The following is a 23,386-nucleotide window of genomic DNA, read 5'->3' on the forward strand; positions in this document are numbered from 1 at the left end:
GATTGTGTGAAGCACCTTATTTGGGTTATCTTTTTCAGTTTGCTCCTTGCAACAACCCTATAAAGTAGATGGCATTATCAGCCCCAATATGCAGATTAAATTAGAACACACAGAGAGATTAAGTTATACACTCAAAATCATACAGCCACAATGCAGCAGAGCTGTGATTCGAACCCAAACACTGACCACCCAGTCATCCTTCTCATGCAAAGACTGATCAGGCCTGTGATTAAAAATTATAAGATCAGCAATGCACAGCCATCTTTCCTGAATGCTGAAACACTTAGGACATAGAGATCCCTTTAGAAAAGCAGGGAGTATGTTTGGGATTAATAAAGGAAAGCCTCCTGCAGAGAGTTTATAAAGTCAGGGAGGCAATGAGTAACCAGTGGCAGAGTTGGAGAGTCAGACCTCTCAGGGGATCATGGAGTCAAAGCACCAGCCCTACCCTGCTCTACCCTTGGGGCAGAACCCTGGACTCTGAGGACCCAGGAGTTGCCTAAATCCCCCTGAGAAAGCTGAGGTGAGAAATGCTGTCGGTCTCTGCACTAAACACGAACCACCTTCCTTGGATCTGCATTCCTAAATGGAGTTGAAATGCGAAAGGGTATTTGCCTTGATCCTTTGGAGCGTGAGTTTATTGATAAGGTGAAGGTTAATGAAACAATTAATTGTATCCATGGAAGCTAAAACGTGGATTGAAGCTTTTCAATTTTCATCTGCCATAATGAGCACTAGGCTCAGGTTCTTACCCAGTACTTCACATCCATTAATTGTTTTAATGATTCCAGTTTTAATTAATAAAAATACAACCATGTGTGTTAAATCAACATCCAGAGTTTTCTTGCCCAACAGCTGAGTTGGGGATGTGCAGAAAGAAAACACCAGGGCAAGATGCAACTTTGAAGTCCTGTGTTAGCCAAAGGGTACTGAAGGTGACCTGTGCACCCAGCATTGGGCTGTGTGTTTCCCCACTTCACCACATTGAATCCTCTCAACATCCTATAATTAGGTGTTTTAATTCCTCTAAAGGTCCTCACCATGGGAAGCCACTGTCTCCCAAGTCACCCCTCAGAACCTGCATGTGATTCTCTAGAAGACTGTCAGATCCCTTCCTCCATCCTCATACCTTCCTTTTCATCTCCAGATGCTCTCCCATTTCATGCTATGGAAGTCACAGTCCCTCCTCAGTGAAGCACCCCATCACTGAACCCCTCCTCTGAGCGACGTGCCACCTTTTTGCTCTCTCTAAAGACTGGCTGCCCTGAGGACACAGCGTTCCTGCAGCCCTTTCAAGTGGAGGTGGTTTTGCTCCCAATCTTCAGAGCACTGGGCTTGAAGATGGGGTGGGCATCCCCCTTGCTGTTTCTTGCCAGTTCCAAGAAAGAAGTTTCTCTTCTCCTTTCTCTCCTCTCTAAGAACATCTACCTTTGAATTATATTTCAACATATTATATCACCCATTATCTTTCATTGTTGTAGTCTGCAACAATGGGTCACTCTATCACAATTTCGGTTCTTGCTGCTTAAATTCTTGGCACTTCAATATATACACAGGTCATCCTTCCAACACACTGGCTCAGTTTTATGGACTTACCTCCTCTAGTGGTCTTAACCTCCTCTGTACCTTAGTCACCAAGAGCCTATGTGAGCCAACACTTGCCATGATCAATAAATGCAAACCCTCCATTATCTAAGCATTGCACATCACACTCTCTGACTTCAGTTTTTCCATCTCACTTGAATGCCTCAACTCTATCAATCTTTCTCCTCCCCGCAGGTCTTCTAAGCTCAGAACTGATCAAGCCATCTTTTCACTTTCCCTCTCCCCATCAAAGTCCTGTCTTCCTTTCATATCAGCTTCAATTCCATGACCTGTCACTGTGATCACTCCCTCAGGTACACTTCAGCTCCTCTGCCCCCTCTTGATTTGTTGCACTCTTTGGCAAAAACACAACCCTGGTAAAATATAATTCTCTATCTGCTCCATGCTGGCACCCAGGAAGGTGAATGTGGTTAGGGGAAAAAAAAAAAAAAAAAAACAACAAAACACATTAACAGACCTTATTCTAAATTTATGACCACGAACTTCAAATGGGCTCTTATTGTTCTCCAGCAATCACATCTGGTTTTTCTAATCCATCTCTTCTCATTTTCTCCTAAAAGTTATTTCAGACCTACTCTCTCCTCTCCCCAAACTTCCACCACCACTTCCCCTATTCTTACTTTCAGCTGATAATTTTTATTTCTATTGCACTGAACAAAATTGAAGCAACAGGAGAAAAATGTCTACAGGACCCCATCATCCATGCACCCACCGAATAGCATCTTCACCTACATACTGACATTTCCTCCTATTACTATAGCTAAGCCATATGTGATTCTATATACATGTATTCTTCTACTCATACTGTTACTGGTGGAGGGTCTTGACTATGAGTTGTCCAGGTCCTTGGCATTTTGAACAAAGAATTGAACAAAATGCACAAAGTAGCAGAGGAAAGAAACATGGGAACAAAGCAGCGAAAGCAACAATTTATTAAAGCGAGAAAGCACCCCACAAATTGGGCATGGGCCTGAGCAAGCGACTCAAGGGCCCAGTTACAAAGTTTTTTTGGGTTTTAAGTACTCGGTTTTCGGTTCTTACCAGCTACCTGTTATCTGCATGAAGGATTTGGTCTGTGGCTAATTAAAGACTGATGTGAACTGGTGCCCTGTGCAGATGAAGAGATGGTCCCTGCTTGGCCAGCAGCCAATCCAAGGTACTCTCCCTTTCCATCTAACACTGGTGGAAGGGAGAGGGTTGTAGGAAGAGTAGCCTTCGATCCTCTATTACTTGGGAAGGGAGATGGGGTTTTTCCTTTCGGTTTAGCTTTAGGAAATTTTAGGTGTTCTGACCCCAGACCCAGGTGTTTTCCTTTTGATCCAGCTTTGGGAAGTCAGCACGAATTGGCCTTAGATTCCCTGCCCCCAGACCTTCGTGTTTTTTCTTTTAGGAAGTCAGCACAAATTGACCTCAGATTCTCTGCCCCCAGACCTTGGTGTTTTCCTTGATTCAGCACAAATTGGCCTTCAGTTCTCTGCCTCCAGACCCTGTTCTTCTGCCTCAATACATTAAGTTCAATCCTCCTTCATGTATGCTTCTGAACTACTGGATTAATAGAATGATTTACTGATATCATAGACAATGATCAGGATATTTATCTACTAGAAAATTCCCATCAGCATACAAAATATCATAGTTTCTCCTATAAGGAGGAGAAAGGAAGAAAGGAAGGAAGGGAGGAAGGAAGGAAGGAAGGGAGGAAGGAAGGAAGGAAGGGAGGAAGGAAGGAAGGAAGGAGGGAGGGAAGAGAGGGAAGAAAGAAGAAAACAAGCTTCTCTTGACCCTACTTCTCACATCAGCTACTTTTCAATTTCTCTGCTCTCTTTGGCAATAAAATTTCTCAAAAGAGCTGTCAATATCGGTGGCACAATACCTCTTTTCCTGCTCTCTTAGCTCTCTCCAGGCATGTCCTCCACTCTTCCATAACTGCTCCAGTCAAGGTGACCAACGACTTCCAATTTGCTCAATCCAATGGTCAACTTCCAGTCCTCTTATTTAGAGATAATAATACTATCAGTTCTACAGCATAGTTGTGACCATTTAATGAAATATTAAAATGTTTTAAACATTTTTATTGTAAACTGTTAGTGCAACCCTTTCTTAAACAAACTCATCCTAAATGTTAAAAGCAGAAATATCTTCCAGGTTTACAGCTGTACACATCTGCTGACTTAGCTCCACTAGTATTTCAACTGGAGCTTTCCATAAATATTTCTTCCCCATAACTGGATCTCTGAAGGGAGGGAGGGAGGGGGCGTGAATTTGAAGTCCACACTCTTTTAAAATCTAATTTCTAAGGTCTCCATTGGGGAATGAGTGTTAATTATCCTGTATTGTATGGATGTCTCCACAGCATCAGTCTGAGAAATTCATTTAACTTTTGACCGATCAGGGAAATGAGCTTCTCTTTCCCTTCTAATTTAAGTTTGTCAATAGCTTTGAAAAAGTTGGAGAGCTGAAGTTTTTAGTGAAAGTCAAGCAAACTAATAATTTCCTGAAATTGATGTTATCAAAACCATGACCTTAGAATCAAAAGTTAAAGGTATCAAAATGTCTTGATAGATGGTTTGGAGTCATCCTCCATATTAGGGCTAGAAATTCATCTCAATAACAAATAAACTTGGGAGATTTCTAGATCAAAAGGAAAGAAAAGAAATTCTCAGATAGTTGAGAACTAAAGAATCTCAGTTGATACCTGTGTTGAACAGAGAACAAGAAGTAAATAGTGAATACACTACAACACTGCTTACCATATTGACTACATAAAAAGCTCTGATCCATTAATTTGGGTTAAAAGCCAGCAAAAAATTGTCAGCAGAATTTTGTTCCTAGAAAGAAAACCTTATCAATCTTCAAAGCAATGTAAATGCATGTTTCTGAGCATTTTCTCATCATCTTAAGAAATGCATTTGAACTAGGTGTTTATTCAAGGTCAACAATCCATATTTTCAGACAACATGTTTTTCTATGTAGAAAATCCCAAATAATCTAAAGGCACCAGTAAGTGAGTTTAGCAAGGTCACCGAATATAAGGACAACACACAAAAATGAATATTTCTATATATAATGATAAAAATTGAAACGAAGAAAAATGTTTAAATATTTCCAATAGCTGAAAAAATGAAATACTTAGATATAAATTTTATAAAACATATGTGAAACCTGTATGTTGGAAACTATAAAAAATGAATGAAATAAATCAAACAACACCTAAATAAGAGAAGGTACATATTATGTTTGTGGTTTGGAGAATTCAAAAGAATTTAAATGTCAGTTCTTCCCCAAACTGATCAATAGATTCAACACAATTCCAATAACAATCTCAGTAGAACTTCTTGTAGATATGAACAAGCTCATTTTAAAAGTTATATATAAAGGGAAGGAATGAGAAAAGCCAAGATAATTTGAAAAAGAAAAGCAAAGTTGGAGGACTCAAACTACCTAGTTTTAAGATAACATAAAGTTACAAAAATAAAGACAGTGGGTAATAGTGAAAGGATAAGCATATAGATCAAGGAAACAGAATAGAGAGTGCAGAAATAGACTCATACAAATGCGGTTAATGATTTTTGACAGTTGTGCAAAAATGACTACATGGAGAAAGAATAATCTTCTCAACAAATGGGGCTGGAACAAATGAACATCCATGTGCAATAAAAGATACCTCAACCTATACCTCACATCGTATACAAAAATTAACACAAAATGGGTGATAGATCTAAATTTAAAACATAAACTATAAAACTTCTAGAGGAAAACATAGGAAGACACATTTATGACCTTGTATTAAGAAAAGATTTCTTAATTGTGACATCAAAAGCATAACAAAAAGACAAAATAATAGATTGGACTTTATATTAGTCTGTTTTCACACTGCTGGTAAAGACATACCCAAGAGTGGGCAATTTACAAAAAAACAAACAAACAAAAACAAAAACAAAAAAACAAAGAGCTTTAATAAATTCACAGTTCCACATGGCTGGGGAGGCCTCACAGTCATGGCCAAAGGTGAAAGGCACGTCTCACATGGCAGCAGAAAAGAGAAGAATGAGAGTCAAGTGAAAGGGGTTTCTCCTTATAAAACCATCAGATCTTGTAAGACTTATTCACTACCACAAGAACAGTGTGGGGGAAACTGCCTATGATTCAATTATCTCCCACTGGGTTCTTCCCACAACACAAGGGAATTATGGGAGCTACAAGTCAAGATGAGATTTGGGTGGGGACACAGCCAAACTGTATCAGACTTCATCAAAATTAAAAATGTTTGCTGTCTGAACGATACTGCTAAGAGAATGTGAACATAAGCCACAGACTAAGAGAAATATTTACAAATCCTCTCTTAAAAATGAATTGTATCCTGAATATATAAAGAACTCTCAAAATTCAATAATTTAAATTTTTTTTAAGTGGACAAAGTATTTTAATATAAACTTCATCAAAGAAGACATAAAGATGGCAAATAAGCACAGGAAAAGATGTGCAGCATTATTAGCCATTAGGGAATGCAAATTAAAATCACAACGAGATACATGACACAGAAAAGAAATTGACGCAGGCCATAGTCGCCTGCACTTGCAGTCCCAGCTACTCAGGAGACTGAGGCAGGAGGATCTCTTGAGCCCATTAGTTAATGACCAGCCTGGCAATATAGTGAGACCCAACTCTAAAAATAAAAGCAAAAACAGGAAATAAACTAACAATACCAAGTGCTGGTGAAAATATGGAGCATTAGAATGTTCGTAATTTGCTAGTAGAATGTAAAATGGTAGAACCTTTCCAGAAACAAATTGGAAGCTTCTTACAAGGTTAAACATGCATCTACTATATATTCAGCAATCCTGCTCCTAGGCATTTACCCTAAAGAAATAAAAAATTATGTTCACACAAAAACTTGTACGGGAATATTGGCCAGGTGTGGTGACTCATGCCTATAATCCCAGCAATTTGGGAGGCTGAGGTGGGTGGATCACTTGAGGTCAGGAGTTCAAGACCAGCATGACCAACATGGTGAAAACCTGTCTCTACTAAAAATACAAAAATTAGCCGGGCGTGGTGGCATGTGCCTGTAAGTCCAACTTCTTGGGAGGCTGAGGCAGGAGAATCACTTGAACTCTGGAGGCAGAGGTTGCTGTGAGCTGAGATTGTGCCATTGCACTCCAGCCTGGACAACAGCGTGAAACTCTGTCTTAAAAAAAAAAAAAAAAAAAAAAAAAACTTGTACAGGAATATTTATAGCAGCCTTCTTCTTCATTGCAAAATGTCAAAAACTGGATACAATCAAATGTTCTTCAGTGAGTAAATAGATCAACAAACTAATACATCCATATAGTGGATGTGAAATAGAAAAACTGACTATTGATGCATGCAACATCATGGATGAATCTCAAAGTGATCATGCTGAGGGAAAAAACCCAGTCACAAAAGCTTATATACTACATTAGTCCACTTGTAAGGCATTCCGATTTACAGGTTTTATCTGGAGTGGAAGAAAGATGAATCAAGAGTTTATCCAGTATTTTTTGTTTTCCTCCTACCCATGAGCCAGTCTTACTCCCACTCCAGTAATTATAAACCACAAAGGGCAAGAGATCAGGAGTTTGAAATCATGTAGATTGCCATTTACATGCTTATTTTTATTATCAGTTTTTGTTTAAGTTTTTATTTTGTTATTTGTGTTATTTATTATTAACTCTCCTGGGCATTTGACATGATCTTAGTGTTGAATTCTCCAGATGATTGAACAGTGTGTACCTTAGTACAGATGGAAAACTGCTATGCATAAGAGTTAAATGGCTTGCTCCACTTATCAATTTTATGAACAGGAAACTTATCAATTTCACTTATCGAATTACTGGCAAGTAGTAAAATAAGAATTCCAATTCCAGGTCCTTCTGACTGCAAAACCTGTGCACTTACTGACTATACTATAGAATCTATCAGGGATTCACATATCCTTATCCCTACCCACCCTTTGTTTCCCCCAAGTTAGTTGAGAGTCACCACAACTGAGCCTCAAGTGTGCCAAATAGAAGGAAACACGCTGCTCCCCTAAGAAGCAACAGGATGAGACGGAAAGATCAGGATTTGAGTTGGACCAACCTGTTTTGAATCTTGGCTGTATCACCTAGTAGCTATGTCATCTTAGACAAGTTCACTGTTCCAGTTAATTAAACAAGTACTTACTGAGTGCCCACCATGCTCCAGGAAATGTTCTAGGATCTCAGGATACATTTGTGAACGACACAGAAAAAATTCATGCCCTGAAGAAAATTATATTCTAGTGGAAGACATGGACAATAAATATAAAAATAAGTAAAATATATAGTACATCAGGCAGTCATAAGTACTATGAAGAAAACAGAAAGGAAAAGCAGGGAAGGGTAATGAGGAGTGGAGGAGCCACACTTTTTTTAAAAGATAGTCGGGGAAGGCTTAAGAATTGTTCATGTAGATATCTGGAGAAAGAGGAGTCTAAGCAAGGGGAATAGCCAGTGTAAAGGTCTGGTCTACACCCAGTGTGTTTGAAGAACAGCAGGGGCACCAGAGTAGCTGGAGTAGACTGAGTCGGGGGGAGACTCCCAGGAAATAAAATCAGGGAGAAAATGGGGAGGCTAGAGGATAGTGTAAGCAGTGGGTCATCTTCCAGGATTTTGAAACCACCAAGAATAACAACAGCAGTAATGTTGGGAGAATGATGTGAGACAGGAACTAAAATCTCCAAGAAAGGTGAGAGAGTGACCCAGATATCAGTAACTGATGACCCCACTTTTACTTTGGATAGGGAGCCTTTAGAGGAGGTGTACAGAGCAGTCCCAGGATCTGACAACTTTTTCTTTTCTTTTCTTTTCTTTTTCTTTTACTTTCTTTTTTGAGACAGAGTCTCCCTCTGTCGCCCAGGCTGGAGTGCAGTGGCGCGATCTCAGCTCACTGCAAGCTCCGCCTCTCAGGTTCACACCATTCTCCTGCCTCAGCCTCCCGAGTAGCTGGGACTACAGGCGCCCACTACCATGCCCAGCTAATTTTTTGTATTTTTAGTAGAGTCGGGGTTTCACCATGTTAGCCAGGATGGTCTAGATCTCCTGACCTTGTGATCCACCTGCCTCAGCCTCCCAAAGTGCTGGGATTACAGGTGTGAGCCACCGTGCACAGCCAGATCTGACTACTTTTTCTAAGTATTCCTCTGCCTGGTGTATTAAGAATCAACTAGGCAGGATTATGCAGGACAAGGACAGAGTCAGAGAGACTTGGGAGTCTGTAGGGTTAGTCCAAGCAATAGATGATGGTTTGGACCAAGGTAGAAATAGTAAAATTGGTGAAAAGAGATCAGGGTAGGGATATATTTGGCAAGTAGAACTTACAGGATTTGCTACCAAATTATATGTGGGTTACGAAAGGAAAGTAGCAATCAAGGATAAATTCTATATATATATTTTTGTCCAGGACAACTGAAAGAATGGGGAATACTAAATAAGGTAGGAGACTCGATCCAGAGTTAGGAGTTAGTTTTATGAAGTTCAAAATGCCCATTAGACATCCAAGGGGAGATATAAAGTTGGTAATTGGATACAGAGAAGAAAGGTGGGTGAAAGATACAAATTTCGGACTTGCCAGTGTATGGGTGGTATTGAAATTCATAACACTAGATAAAATCAATAAGGCAATCAGTGTAAATGGATAAAAAGAAGAATTCCAATGGCTGGTCACAGTTTGGGGAATTCCAAAAATTAAATTGTAAGGGAGATGAAAATGAATTAACAAAGAATACAAAAAGTAGTTATTCAGAAAAAAGATGAAGACAGAAGAGTATGTTATTCTGGAAGACAAGTGAAGAATATGTATCAAGGAGAAGGAAGTGATCAACTACGTTAAAGCACTTGGTAGGTCATGTAAAATGAGGACTAGGAACCAACCATTGAATTTAGCAACATGAATGTGATTTGTGACCTTGACAAGAACAGTCACAGTAGTCAGTGGAGGGGAAAGCCTTACTGAAGGGGACAAGAAAGGGTACAAGGAGGGCAAAATGGAGACAACAAATGTAGACAGCCCTATTAAAGAGATTTGCTATAAAATTAGATAGAAAATTGGGGTAGTCATTGAAGGGAGAAGTGGGGTCAAGAGAAATTTCTTTTTAAAACAGGAGAAATAACAGCATGTTTGTATGATGAGCAAGTAGGGAAAGGGAGAAATTGAGAATTCAGGAGAGAGAAAGGAAGATTGCCACATCCTTGAGTAGCCAAAAGAGGTTGATATCCAGCACGTAAGTGGAGGAGGTGGTCGTGGAGATGAGCAGGGGCAGTTCATTCACAGCCAGAGGAGGGAACACAGAGTGCAGAAGCAGAGACGCATGTAGGTGTGAACATGTGGGACTTTTCTTCTGATGACTTCTATTTTCTTGATAAAGTAGGAAACAAGGTCCTTATCTGAGAGGAGAAGGAGATATTAGAGGACTGAGGAAAGAAGAATATATGAAATGCCTATTTAGGAGAGTAGGAGAGTAAACTGCCCAGACTAAGGATGACTTGAGGCTGGAGGTAGTGAGTATACAGCACAATGATCAGCTGTGGGTTCTCAGCCACATTCACTGTGCAGAGGCGAGAACACACTGGTAGAGAGTTAGACTCAACCAAGGTCAGGCTTTTATCCAGTGGGGACAATGGAATAAAAGAAGGACAAGAGACCATTTCATTGACCATGAAATATCAGCTCTGCAAGGAGACAGACAGTGACATAAGGTGGATTTAAAAAAAAAAAAAAAAGTGAAAAGGAGGTACAGTCAGTGGCTGTAAGGCAGGTGGAATCAAAGGATTGCTGGAGTTGGGGTCCAAGAGGGAGTGAGCGGGACATATAGGAGGTGGTGGTTGGAGAAGGGACACTTGAAGTTGGGCTAGGGAAGGATCTGCAGTTATTGGAATAACTAAGAGAGTCAATGGTTGAATTTGGGTTGAGAATAAGGTCATTAGAAAATGGGCTGTCTGGCCAGACACGGTGGCTCACGCCTGTAATCCCAGCACTTTGAGAGGCCGAGGCAGGTGGATCACCTGAAGTTGGGAGTTCGAGACCAGCCTGACCAACATGGAGAAGCCCCGTCTCTACTAAAAATACAAAATTAGCCAGGCATGGTGGTGCATGCCTATAATTCCAGCTACTCGGGAGGCTGAGGCAGGAGAATTGCTTGAACCCAGGAGGTGGAGGTTGCGGTGAGCCGAGATCGCGCCATTGCACTCCAGCCTCGGCAACAAGAGTGAAACTCTATCTCAAAAAAAAAAAAAAGAAAGAAAGAACGAAAACGGGCTGTCAAGGAAATGAAAGGGCAGGGAATGTGAGGATCATCTTCCAGGATAGTGAAACCATCAAGAATAACAATGCAGTCATGTTAGGAGACTGATATGGGACAGGGGCTAAATATCCAAGGAAGGTGAGAGAGGGACCTAGAGATCAGTGGCTGATATAAGGAAAAGCATAGATCTGCCTGTTACTTTATCTCTCTGGTCTCACTTTCCTCATTTGGAAGTTGGAAATGGTGATCAGCCTTCCATTATGGGGTTTTTATAAGGATTGAATGAGATAATGCAGGTAGAGCACCTGTCACCCATTAGAACTGGCAGACCTCAGTGTTCAGGAATATTTTTTAAAAATGTAAAGGGCACCTATGAATTCTTGAGGGTGTATCTCATCTTCCAATTACAGTGAGGAGTGTGTCTTGGAAGGCTAATTGAGCTCAGGTTTGGCTCAATAAATTATAATCATGACAATTCCCCAGAGATGTTCATCAATGGCCCTCTCTGTTTCCATTCATGTCCATGTCATCTCCTTCCTGGCAGGCCTAGGTTCTCGCTATCCCCTCTAGCCAACTGCAGACAGCAGAAGGCTTATTGCCTTCCAGCCCAAGTGTCTAATGCAGAAGGCAAAATGCAAATTACCTGCTTTGGCTGCTCTGTTGCCTCTCCTATTGATGGCAGGCTGGCTGAAAGAGCCCAGAGAAGTGACAGTCTCTAATGAAGTGTCACCTTCTGTTCTGAACTGCACTGAACCCAGACACGTGAGGAAGCTCTGGGCAATACAGCCTGACTAGCTCGTAGCACGGGGAGCCTGGGACAAGAGCTAGATCAACTCCTTTTCACTTTATCTCCTATACCCACCCATGACTTCAGCTCTAGGCAGGAGTTTCCATCAAGAAATGAGGTATGTTCTAGCCAACAGGGCAGTGTCTGTTTTACTGGTAACAGGCATTAACATTCAGAGATTCCTTGTTCTCAGAAAAGGGGTAATAAAGTTACAGGGTGGGAGTTAGAAACTTAAGGAACCTGAGTTGCCACAGAGGAGATTCCAGAGTTGAATGGGTCCATGTGGTGAGATGATTCACCTTGTCCATGTTGCTGAGCCCCGTGTACCTTGAGCCTCCTACCTCTGGCTTATCAGTGCTCTGCAGAATATATTAGCCAGGAAAAGATCTGAGCAAGTTTCACTTAGCCTTGTACTTGTGCAAATCTGAGGGTGGAACTCAAGCCTCCTCTTCCTTCACACTACTCAGAGACTTGCCTTGTTTACCACTAATTTTTCATTGTCCGCTACATAGTAGGTTCTCAGTGATGAATGAATGCATTCATGAATGAATGAATGAGTGAATGGCAGATGAGTGAGTGTCAGGGTTGGAGGAGCATAGAGCATGGTTCTTCCAATCCTAACACTTCAGACCAGCTCTGTGCTAGCTACCAAAACCTAGAACCCCACAAGTTTCTTACATGCCTGAGCCGAGAGGTCATTTTTCCAGCCAGAATTTCTGAAACTCCCTTCTTCTACCTAAATTATATATAAAAACGAAGGGCAGCTACTCTCACCTGAAAATATTTTCTTGATCTTTTCCCTTTTCCCAGCAAACAAACACTTACTTACCTCTTTCTCTAATGCAAAGTGACATTTTGATACAGCAACCCTAGAAGGAGACAAGAATCATTAACTCAGAAAAATGGCTGAGCTTCTGCAGTTTGCCAGGCTCCCAACTATTGGCTGAGAACTCCATGTTCTGGAAAAACACAACCACAGTCCTTTTTGCCAACTACTATCTAGCAGTCTGAGGGTTGTTGATATTGATTAACATTGAAAGTGACATTTGGGTCTTGTGTACTTTCCAAATAGACTCCTTTCAACTAAGAAACCAGCAAGGAGGCCTCTGGGGAAAATATTTTTGGGGAGAAGGGGTATGAGGTAACATCAAACATTCTTTGTCCAACATTTTGGATCCTTATCTAGAATGTAAGTAGTTTGTTTAGGGGAAAGAGAAGTCGGCATGTCACTAGGAAAGGAAGTTAGCCTCTCAAAGACATTCAGACAGGAGTACCTAGGGAAAGGAAGAGAGAAATCTGGGAGCAGCTCATTAAAAATATGAAACAACAACAACAAGGTCAAGGGCTAAAAATGTTTATTCAAAAGGCAGGTGATTTAAGGAGCCATGATTTTCCATACAAAAGGTTTTCTAGTAAGAAAAGATCCTGTCAAAGTTAAATTACATTTGATTTTTAAATGTATAATTTACAAGCCGATTTTCTGGCACACAAAAAAGCACACCTGTGCAATTTTTTTTTCCAATTTTAGCATATTATCCACCTTTCCAGTAAAATTCCTGTATGCAGCAGCCACCAATATAGATTGGTGGTAAATAAGCAAAGCGTTATTTACATCAGCCTTAAAAGTTCATGTCCTTATTGTTCCTGCCTCAGAACTGACTCAGAATTGGGCATAGAAAACTGCCGTTTTGAAAGAGCCCAGAATGGGCTGTGGCAGGCATCCACATCATTAGAGAGCAAAGTTAAAAGACAGATTCCTTGGCCCCACCACCAGGCATTCTGACTCAGTAAGTCTGGGGTGGGACCTGGGAATCTGCAACTTTAGCATGCACCTAAGGTGACTCTGATGCAGGTGGCCCATGGACCACACCTTCACACAGGCTGACTTAGAGAAGATGTCCTTCAGGTTGCGTGTCAAGAGAAATTGCCCCGCCTTCTGCACCCAGCACATCCTGCTGCATTCCATAATCTCAAGCAATGTGCTCCACAAGCTCACATGTGATGAGCAGTTGCTGATCGACACTGCTGTGCTGGGCAAGCCAATCTGCGGGGCTCTGTGTGACACACCCCTGATTTCTTTTTATTCTGTTAGAACGATTACAGGAAGTTATCTATGCAATGCAAGGATTTTGTAGTTGGCGTGCTGGACCTGTGCCGAGACACAGAAGAGGTGGAAGCGATTTTAAATGGTGATGTGAACTTCCAAGTCTGGTCCGACCACCACCGTCCAAGTCTGAGCCGGATCAAACTCGCCATTAAATATGAAGTCAAGAAGGTAAGCTCCCCCATCTCTCCTGGTCTTCCCATCTCACCTCTCTTCTCAGGGCTGCTGGCCTCGCTTTGTGCTCACATGTATTTTATGTTCCCACGAGGTGACCATGATGACACCCAGATTCTCTCTAGACAGGGAGCTAGCCGTCAGCTTCACAGGGCTGCTAGGATTCTCTCCACCATCCCTTCCCACCGCAGTCCCCAGCCCACCAGGAGAGATAGTAGAAGCATGAGTCAGTCCCTGAGCAGACCTTGAGCCTGGACAGCAGAAGAGATCTTCAGCCTCAACCCACTGGCAGGGACAATGTCACCGCGAGGGCTCCTATCAGTTAGCAACCCAGTTTCCAAGTCTTCAAGAGAAACATAGAACTCAGGTCTTTCAAAAGCATTTACTGAGCTTCCTCTGTGTGCCTGAGGACTAATTGTGTAGAAAATGTATTAATGTACAAAGCTTATGGGATCCAATCGTCCTGGGAGGCTTAGAAGAATTGCACTCCAAAGGCATATGAAAGCCCTAAGGAGGCTCAAGTAGACTTTCCCAAAAGTAAACTCCTGCCACCTCCTCAATAGACATCCAAGTGTCTTTAGTGGCTGTGGTCACCAGTAGCCCTCAGACCTGTAGTGCCTACTCAGATTAAGATTATAAGGAGCAAAAGTAAATTATATTCCTACTTGGGATCTACTCTGAGTTCTTTAGCATCTGCTCTTTTGTTAGATGACATTACTCATCCTGATGAACACTAGAACATTCCAAATATCCACATGTTTAAATATCAATGTGCTTTCCACATAAGTAAAGGAGCTGATTCATCTTTGAGGGGTTTTAATGTTTTCAGCTCTTTCACCTGATCAAAACTGAATGGTATTTTTAAAGCCCCCAGACTGGCCTCTGGGCAGTCCTTCTGTTTCCTGATTATCTTAATTTGTGTGTGTCTTAATCTGTGCCTTCAACAACCATATATATCTGTGAAATTCATCCAGGGAGAGCTTCCAAGTCTGATAAAATCTTCCTGCCCTTTTACTTTGATATTATAATAATCACAAATTTTAAGAAAAACAACTTTTGCCTAAGACTCTGAGCTCAAAGATAAAATTGATGACCCACGGGAAAGGTGGCCTTAGAGATTAATATTAGAAAGCACAGTGTTGTTGGAAGTTGGGAGAATCGGGCTGCAGTTTCAAGTACAGTACAATCCTATTTACCCAGCTCAGGAAAACTCACCTTTTAGCTTAAACCAAGAGTTCACTGGGACTTTTCACCAAAGTATGCAGTCACCCCCTGAAGCTGCTGAGATATCCTTGCCCTTGGGGTTCAAACAAACCCTGCTGTGGAGGCTGTCTGGCAGTGGCAAAAATGAGCTGGAGTTTCCAGAACTACAAACATTTTCTTCCTTCCTGAAGCCAGATTATCCTCCTGCCTCCCAGCTCATGGTGAGGACAGAAGATGTCTAAAAACCAGACAAAAGAAGATGCTTGGCATTTGCAGATTTATATTCACAGTTTGGGCTAATTATGCACAACTTCAACAGTCCATTGCATGTAGGCATTCACCATTTTTTTGAAACATAAATTCAAATCCCCTAGCAAAACTGACATGGAGGGTGGAGTTACTCAGTTAGTCCAGAAGTCTGGCCCCCACCTCATAACTACGTGTCCTCTTTTGTCAATTACCAAGTTCAAAATGGCCCTGGGGATAAATGAGAAGGAAGAAATGAAGCCCTCCATGAACATGATAGTTTGGGTCAGAATTAAAAGGTTTCATGAGGGATGTGATTGACTCCAGTGGTATTTGCCAATTAAGGAAGTCATAAGGTCTCAGGAAATCATCATGAATGTCAAGTGTCTGCTGTAATCCATAGGTAGGAAGATGATAAATGACCTGCATAAAATGTCAACCCTGCTCATTTCTAAGACCTTCAAATGATACATTTTCTCAAGTCTTGTATGCCATCATGCAACAGCAGACAGACTCATAGCTCTCCTTGACATTTATTCTTCGTGAATCACCAGAAAACTAACCAATATTTAAAAGTCTTATTAATATTACAATGGGCTTCCATTTTTAATTTATGAATTTTAGCATGCTTGCATGAGTACAATCTATCCCTGAGTATTCGAGTTATGAAATAACTAGCACCAAGACCTATTTATAAATACACTGCCCTTTACAACTTAGATAGATAGATAGATAGATAGATAGATAGATAGATAGATAGATAGATAGATAGATATCTCCTGAGGCTTCAGGCTTAAATACAAAACCATAAAACATTTCCAAGATTCTGCCCACATGGCATAAAATCAACCCATTAATTCAGCGACTTAAGAAAACAAGTTGTTCTTAGAAGTTCCATGAGCTGCTAATAGGTGTTACCTTAAAAAAAAAAGATTTTATGTTCAAATAAATTTGGAAACCTTTAGTTAAACACAGTCAAACAGGTTTTTTGTTTTTTGTTTTCTGTTTTTCTTAAAGATATTACAGAGCCTTTAATATGCATCACAGTGGCTCATGCCTGTAATGCCAAAAATATGGGAAGCTGAGACAGGAGGATTGCTTGATGCCAAGAGTTTGAGACTAGCCTGGGGGACATAGCAAGACCCTGTCTCTATTTAAAGCAAAACAAACAAACAAAAAAAACCAGGAATCACTACTCTAATAGATGAAGGATACAATGTGTATTACATGACCACAGACTGCTTCTCATGGTGAAACTAGTTTTTCATGTATCAGTCTCTGGGAAACTAATCTATAATCAGCCTGTATGTCTATGAAATGCCAGGATTTGAATGAAGGTGGTGCTGCTCTGTGGCTGGTACTGCACTCTGGATCGTGTCTCTCATTTGAATGTTTGATTATCTTCAGGCACCACCCTAATGTCTGGACCTCTGGCTGGCTGAGTCACAGTACCAGCCTGCATTAGATGAAGACAAGTCACCCACCATGGTTAAAGGGAAGGAATCCTGAACTGGGTTTCTGTTGACCAGGTTTCTAGCCTGATTCTCCCAACCCTGTGGTCTTGGGCAAGTCATTGAAGCTCTCTGACTTTCATTCCCCATATGCAAAATGGACATACAAGCTTTTGCTTCACAGAGGTTTTGTGTGTGTGTGTGTGTGTGTGTGAACTTCCAAATGAACTGATATGAGAGGAAATGCTCTGGAAACTATAAAGTTCTCTGCAGCTCCAAGAGGAAGCATCATTGCTGTCATTCAGTGATGACTCCCTTTCTTGGGACTCTAGGGTTCTTCTAATTCCCTAGCTGGTCCTTTATTATCTCCCCAGAGAATGCTAGAAATGTCTCCCTGGGAAAGGACATCATTCATAAAGCCTAAAATTCCTTCCAAAATACCAATGGTGTTGTGAGGACATGGTTGTTCCCCCGTGACTTCTGCCTTAAGAGGGCGCTCAGCCTCCCCAGTAACCCAAGTGGGTGTGTCATCTGAAATGTCAAGTGTGGTTTCTGGGAAGCAGTATTGGAGATGTAGCTGAAAGGTGCCTATTGAAGTCAGTCCCCGGTCTAACCACTTATTAATGGGGTCACTTGAGCAAATTACTCAGCCTTGCCTCTGTCTCACTTTCCTCATCAGGAAAGTTGGGATAATAATGCCTACATCATAGGTTATAATGAGAATTAAATGGGAGAAAGCATTTGTGCCTCAAATATCCCCAGGCTTCAGTAGCTGATGGTTATAAATGAGGCAGTATTAACACATTGCTCACAGTCAATGCCTACATTACTTTAGGACATTTCTCTTACCCACCTCAGTCCATCCCAGTCCCTCTAGGCCACAGTGCCTGAAGAAGCCAAGCTTGCCTCATGAAAAACCAGGGATATGACCCTCCCCCATACTGAGTCACACCTAAGCTCAGAAGGACTCCGCTTATGCTTCGCAGCTAAAGAAACCCAGCCCTCCAGCATCGGGTTGCAGCCTCTCTGCATAAACTGGCCTTGGCCTTCCGCTGCAGAGCCAAACACCTTGCAGTCTTCTCTAGCTCTGTCTCTGTCCTCCAGGAATCATGCCTATCCTTCTCAAAGGCCTTTTCTTTCCACTGCATATCAACTCTAAACACGTGCATAGGAAACTTGCAACCCCAACAACTGAGAACCAACCCAACCAGCCTCTGAATCCCAGTTTAAGCTCAGGCTGTAGTTATGAAGGGACCCCAGTGTCTGCCATGTGGTCAGTGCTTCGTGATGGGGAACGGAGACCCAGACAGAGTTGTTGGCACTCTATTCAAGTTGTCTAATAGAAGACACACTCTCATCCCTCCCTCCCTCTCCTCTAGATTGCTTCTTCATCTCTGGGCTTAGAGGGATGATCTTGATCTTTTCCCTTCTTTCTCCTACACCATTCACTCCTCCTTCCTGACCCCACTCTACCTTAATGAGGATCAGGTGGGATCTCCTATTCACTGCAAGAGAACTTTGTGCGTATCAGTCCTCTAAGAGAGTGGGGCAAAGAGACCCAGAAGTCCTGTTTTGCATGAGAGAGGCCTTACCTCTACCTATAAAGGAGATGGAGCATCTTTTGGACACTACTAAGCAAAGGTCTGCTAATGGGGGAAAAAAAGAAAATTATGTGAATATTATTTTCCAAAATATATTAGTTCATGGCAGAAAGTACATATATTATCAGGCAGGCATGGCCATATCACCAACAAGGGTGATTAGTTCCATCTCTCAAATTTTCTGAACCACCACCTATGAGGTCTACTGACACTGAGCTCGGCCTTCCAAGGACCCAAGCAGAATAAGACACAGTCTTACCTTCAAAGAGTTACCAGTCTAGTGAGTGAAATGGTGCAGGTGTCTCATGACTGTAATAGCAGCAGCCTTTGCAGTGGGGTGGGGGAAGTCTCTTACGTACTTCACCAGCTGAGCAAAGTAGCGTTCACACCTGTGACTTCTTTCAGACTTGCAGGTGGCCCCGGTTCTAGCATCTTGGGATGCAGCTTGGTTTGGGGGCCTCTGCTCTTGGTGCCAGCCATCTTTCCTTCCCACTGAGGAGATCTCCACCCTCCTCAAAAGCCAGCTCCCACTCCTCCTGAGCCTTCCAGACCCTGAAATGTTGAGGTGCCTTTTCCTGGCTCTGCCAGGCTCCCTGGGTTATTCCTGGCTCAGAAAGCTAGTCTTAAGTACAATAAAGACCTGGGACAGGATCAAGGGAAGGGAACAAAGTACAGAGGGTGGAGAGGACCCACTCGATTTCCTTCACTTACATAGTTCCATTTTTCCTTCACACTGCTGCATTAAAAAAAAAAAAAAATCCCCTATGATTTTTATTCACTCACTCACTGAAAAGCTCATGCTTGCTCTTAAAGCTAAAAACTGAGGAAAGTGAACAAGACCCTGGAACTTCAGAGGTGCCCTCTGGGGTGGGGAGGGCATTTCTGGTAGAAAGAACATGCTCAAAGCATGTTTAAAGGCCCTGTGGTGAGAAGAGACATGGTGTACAAGAGGAACTGAAAGAAGGCAAACGGACCAAGCTGGGCCTTGGGAGGACTGGGTGTGACTGAGTCTGTAAGGATGCAGGCAGGGGACAGACCATGTGAGCCTTGCAGATCTCCTTAAGGATTTTAACCTTTTTATTATTTTTCTAAAGAACAATGGGGAGCCATTGGAGGACCTTAATCAGGAGTGGTTATAAAGATTAGGATAGATGGAGAGACAGCTCTTCCTCTGAAAAAGCTGGAAAGGAAACAGGGTGGGTGAAGATGGAGCAAGTTTTTTGTGTGAACGGGACACGATATTAGCCAAGATAGGCTGTTACATTGTGTTGACAAACAAAACTGAAGTCATAGAGGCTTTTAACAAAAGTTAAGTTTATTTATTGCTTACCTTATTTCCATCTTGGAACTCAGTTCCCTCAGGATTCCCAGCTGATGGAAGAACCACCCTCTTAAATGTTTCCTGCGTGCCAGAGGGTCATTCGGCTCTGGGAAATTGTACCCCAGCAATTGCATGCTTTCACCTGGATGAGACACACATTGTTTTTGCTTGCTACTCATTGTGAAGAGTTAGTCGTGCCTTCCACCCCTTCACAAGAAGGACCAGGAAGCATAATCCTGGTGCTATTTGGCAGCTAGCACTAATGATTACCATGGAAGAAAAGTTGAGGGAATTCGTATTGATAGCTTCAACTTGTCTGTCAATAGGACACAGAATCACCCTCTGAGGTAGAAGCAGCCTGAAGAAAGTAAAAAAATGGGGGGAAAAAATCTGTGGGAGATGGGAGAGAGAGCTGAACAGTAGGTCTGATAGGCCTGCTAAGACTGGGGATTGAAATTCTTTGGCAACAGACTACATTTTTAACACAAGTGGAAGATCTCCACAAACGATGGTAACGCAGAAAGTCAGTGTCCTCCATAAACCTCAATTCCCTGCCGTCAACTTCAAGATTCTTTCACAGACATGGGCCAGGAGCACACAAAATATGCCCACAGGGCACAGCACTTGGAAAGCTCCCCTCAGAGCAGAATGCCAAGGAGAAAAGGACAAGCTTAGAGGGAAGGGAATGCGGGACCATTTCAACCCACAAGCTCTAAAGTTGGGTCAGCGCCTCTTACTCTATCAGAAATCCCTTGCCTCCTCCTATTCCAAAAATGACCGTCTGGTGCACGTTTTACAGTCATGCCATGAATGGGCCCATCTTTCCACCTGGTAAAACTCCTAGCAGATGAAAGTATTAACAGAACTTGTCAGGTAGCAGCACAGTGTTATAGCTGGGAGCCTGACTGCTCAAGTCCTCTGCCTACTAGATACGGGACACAAATTAAGTTTCTTAGTCTGCTGGCCTTCAGGGAGCTCACAGACACAGTGGACACTGCTCCAGTCCTAACGGGCCTTCTGGCCTAAATATGTGCTCAGAGAGAAAGCAATGCCAGCTGGAGCTGCACAACTGGCTGACATCCTCTCCCTAGTGCAGTGACCACGGGTAGGAACACTCAAGAGAGGGCAGATGCCCTCTGCTGGGCTCTGTTTCATTTCCTCTGTCTGCAAAAAGCACAGGCAGGGCCAGTGAGCAAAGGGGACCTGGGGACATCAGGGCTTTCTAGAGGACGCCTGAGAGGCCAGTCAGACGCTCACATGCCCTAAGCAGACATTCTCCTACTGTGTTTTCCTGCTGAGGCATCGTTTTAACAGATGCTTAGACTTAAGAAGATCAGCGTTGTCAGAAACACAGTCTGGCTGGTCAGGCACTACCCCAAACTGCACTGCAGGATGCCCGGTGGTTGGCAAACACTGTTGGAATCCACTGGTGTCAAAAGCATCAATCATCTTCCTCTTTGGGGATTCCTCTAAGCACTTCCGTGGATCTCGCCTGGCCACATGCCACAAAAATCATCAATATCCATTAATCTCCTGGCTCAGAAGGGCTATCTTTTATATGAGGAAGTTTTGTTTTCTCAAGGAGCAAATCTTCAGAAGAGAAAGAATAATTCCAGCATTTAATATGTAAATATGAATCGTGATCCCTTTTCTGCCTGGAGAAACTCCCAGGAGAAGAAACATAGAACCTGCGGGGCAGCAGTGTAGTGTCGTGGCCAGGAGCCCGACTGTGCGTGTTCAAGTCCCAAGCCCTTCACTTACTAGTCATGTGGTTTAAACAAGTTATTTGGTCTCTGGGCCTTGATTTTCTCATCCATATAATGCAAACAAATTACAGTGTCTAATAAATAATAGTTAACATATGCAATGTACCTAGAACATGTTAAGTGTATAACGAATTAGCCAATGGAAACTGTTTGCCATATTGGTTTTCTAAGCAGAACTACACTTAAGACTAAGTCAACATTTCTCAAGTCCAGCACCTTAACACTTTGGGCCAGAGAATTCCTTGCTGTGAGGACTGCCCTGTACATTATAGGCTGTTTAGCAGCATCCCTGGACTCTATCCAGTAGCACCTTACCCCCAGCTTGTGTAACCAAAAATGTCTCCAGACACTGTCTCCAATGCCCTTGGAGGAAGGGGGAAGGGGACAAATAATTCCCTGTTGAGAACCTCTTTCAGGATCCAGTCTATAACCTCTTAACTGTAGGCCCTTAAAGCAAGGATGATAGTTATCCAAGGATGTTTGTATCACTCTAGACCACGGGTTCCAAGACTTAGCTGATTAATGAAACCACTTGGGTGCTTTGTAAAAAACAAACCAAAAAAATCACCAGTGCCTCAGCCTCAGAAAGACAAATACCACATGATCTCACTTATATATGGAATCTAGTAAAGTTGAACTCATAGAAGTAGAGAGTAGAATCATAGTTGCCAGGCGCTGGGGAGATGGGGAGGGAGGGAATGGGGAGTTGTCAATCAAAGAGTACAAAGTTTCAGAGAGACAGAAAGAATAGATTTTGAGATTTATTGCACACCAGAGTAACTGTAATAAATAAAAACATATTATATATTTCAAAATAAGAAAGTAAATTTTCATGCCTCACCATAGAAATGATAGGTAAGCAAGGCGATAAATATGTTAATTAGTTTAATTTAATCATAACATATTGTACACATATAACATCCGTTGTACTCCATAAATGTATACAATTATGATTTGTCAAAAAAAAAAAATGCCTGGGCCGGGTGCAGTGGCTCATGCCTGTAATCCCAGAACTTTGGGAAGCCAACGTGGGTGGAGAACCTGAGTTCAGGAGTTCGAGACTAGCCTGGCAAACATGGTGAAACCCCATCTCTACTAAAAATACAAAAATTAGCTGGGCATGGTGGTGGGTGCCTGTAGTCCCAGCTACTTGGGAGGCTGAGGCAGGAGAATTGCTTGAACCTTGAAGGCAGAGGTTGCAGTGAGCCGAGATCGTGCCACTGCACTCCAGCCTGGGCAACAAGAGCAAAACTCCGTCTCAGAAAAAAAAAAAAAATGCCTGGACCACATGCACAGAATTTGTAATCCAATTCTTTTGGGTGGGAGCACAGCAATTAGTGTTTTTTAAATGCTCTTTAATGATTCTACATTTTGCAGAGATGAAGCTCTTAGATGGTGGACTCTTGGTTCATCTAGATCTCTGAAGGCTGGGAACAGTACATGCCCTGCATGCAATGTGCAGCCTCCAGATGGAGTAAATAGATAGATGATGTGTTCAGTGGGAAACTGGAGGCTTCGATGCTTCTCTAAGTACCTGTAACTCCCCCTTGGAATTAAAAGCCTATGTAAACAATCCAGATGATGTTCCAAGCTGGCCCTAGAGTATGGGGCTATCATCTCCATGTCCTTCATTGCTGACCCGTGTCCCTTTGGGGTTTGTCACTCTGGAAAAGAGCTATCCAGGAAAGCCCCAACACCAGTTCTGGCCTGGCAGTTGCCCGGTAGTTGCCAAACACTGTTAGAATCCATTGGTGTTGAAAGCATCAGTCATCCACTTATGGTGGTAGTCCATCTCTAAAATTACCACCATAAGCCTGGTTGTCTTAGAGATGAAGCAGAGAGGTG

At 42.3% G+C, this 23,386-nt stretch overlaps 2 protein-coding genes across 5 annotated transcripts in view; both read left to right on the forward strand.

The window, feature by feature from the left end:
* TRPC7 (transient receptor potential cation channel subfamily C member 7) overlaps window positions 1-23,386 on the forward strand; it is a 142,588-nt gene that overhangs the window by 36,219 nt on the left and 82,983 nt on the right. For 2 of the 4 annotated variants that reach the window (XM_050792754.1, XM_050792755.1), the window contains exon 3: window positions 13,768-13,950. The exons of the other annotated variants lie outside the window; for them this stretch is intronic. In XM_050792754.1, the coding sequence (XP_050648711.1) occupies window positions 13,768-13,950 (183 nt within the window). The remainder of the gene's footprint in view (window positions 1-13,767; window positions 13,951-23,386) is intronic. 4 annotated transcript variants of the gene reach the window in all.
* CXCL14 (C-X-C motif chemokine ligand 14) overlaps window positions 8,175-23,386 on the forward strand; it is a 728,461-nt gene continuing 713,249 nt past the window's right edge. Inside the window, exon 1 of the mRNA XM_050792925.1 lies at window positions 8,175-8,178. The gene's annotated coding sequence lies outside the window, so the exon portion shown is untranslated. The remainder of the gene's footprint in view (window positions 8,179-23,386) is intronic.

Source organism: Macaca thibetana, chromosome 6, assembly GCF_024542745.1.
Source record: "Macaca thibetana thibetana isolate TM-01 chromosome 6, ASM2454274v1, whole genome shotgun sequence".
Classification (NCBI taxonomy): Eukaryota; Metazoa; Chordata; class Mammalia; order Primates; family Cercopithecidae; genus Macaca; species Macaca thibetana.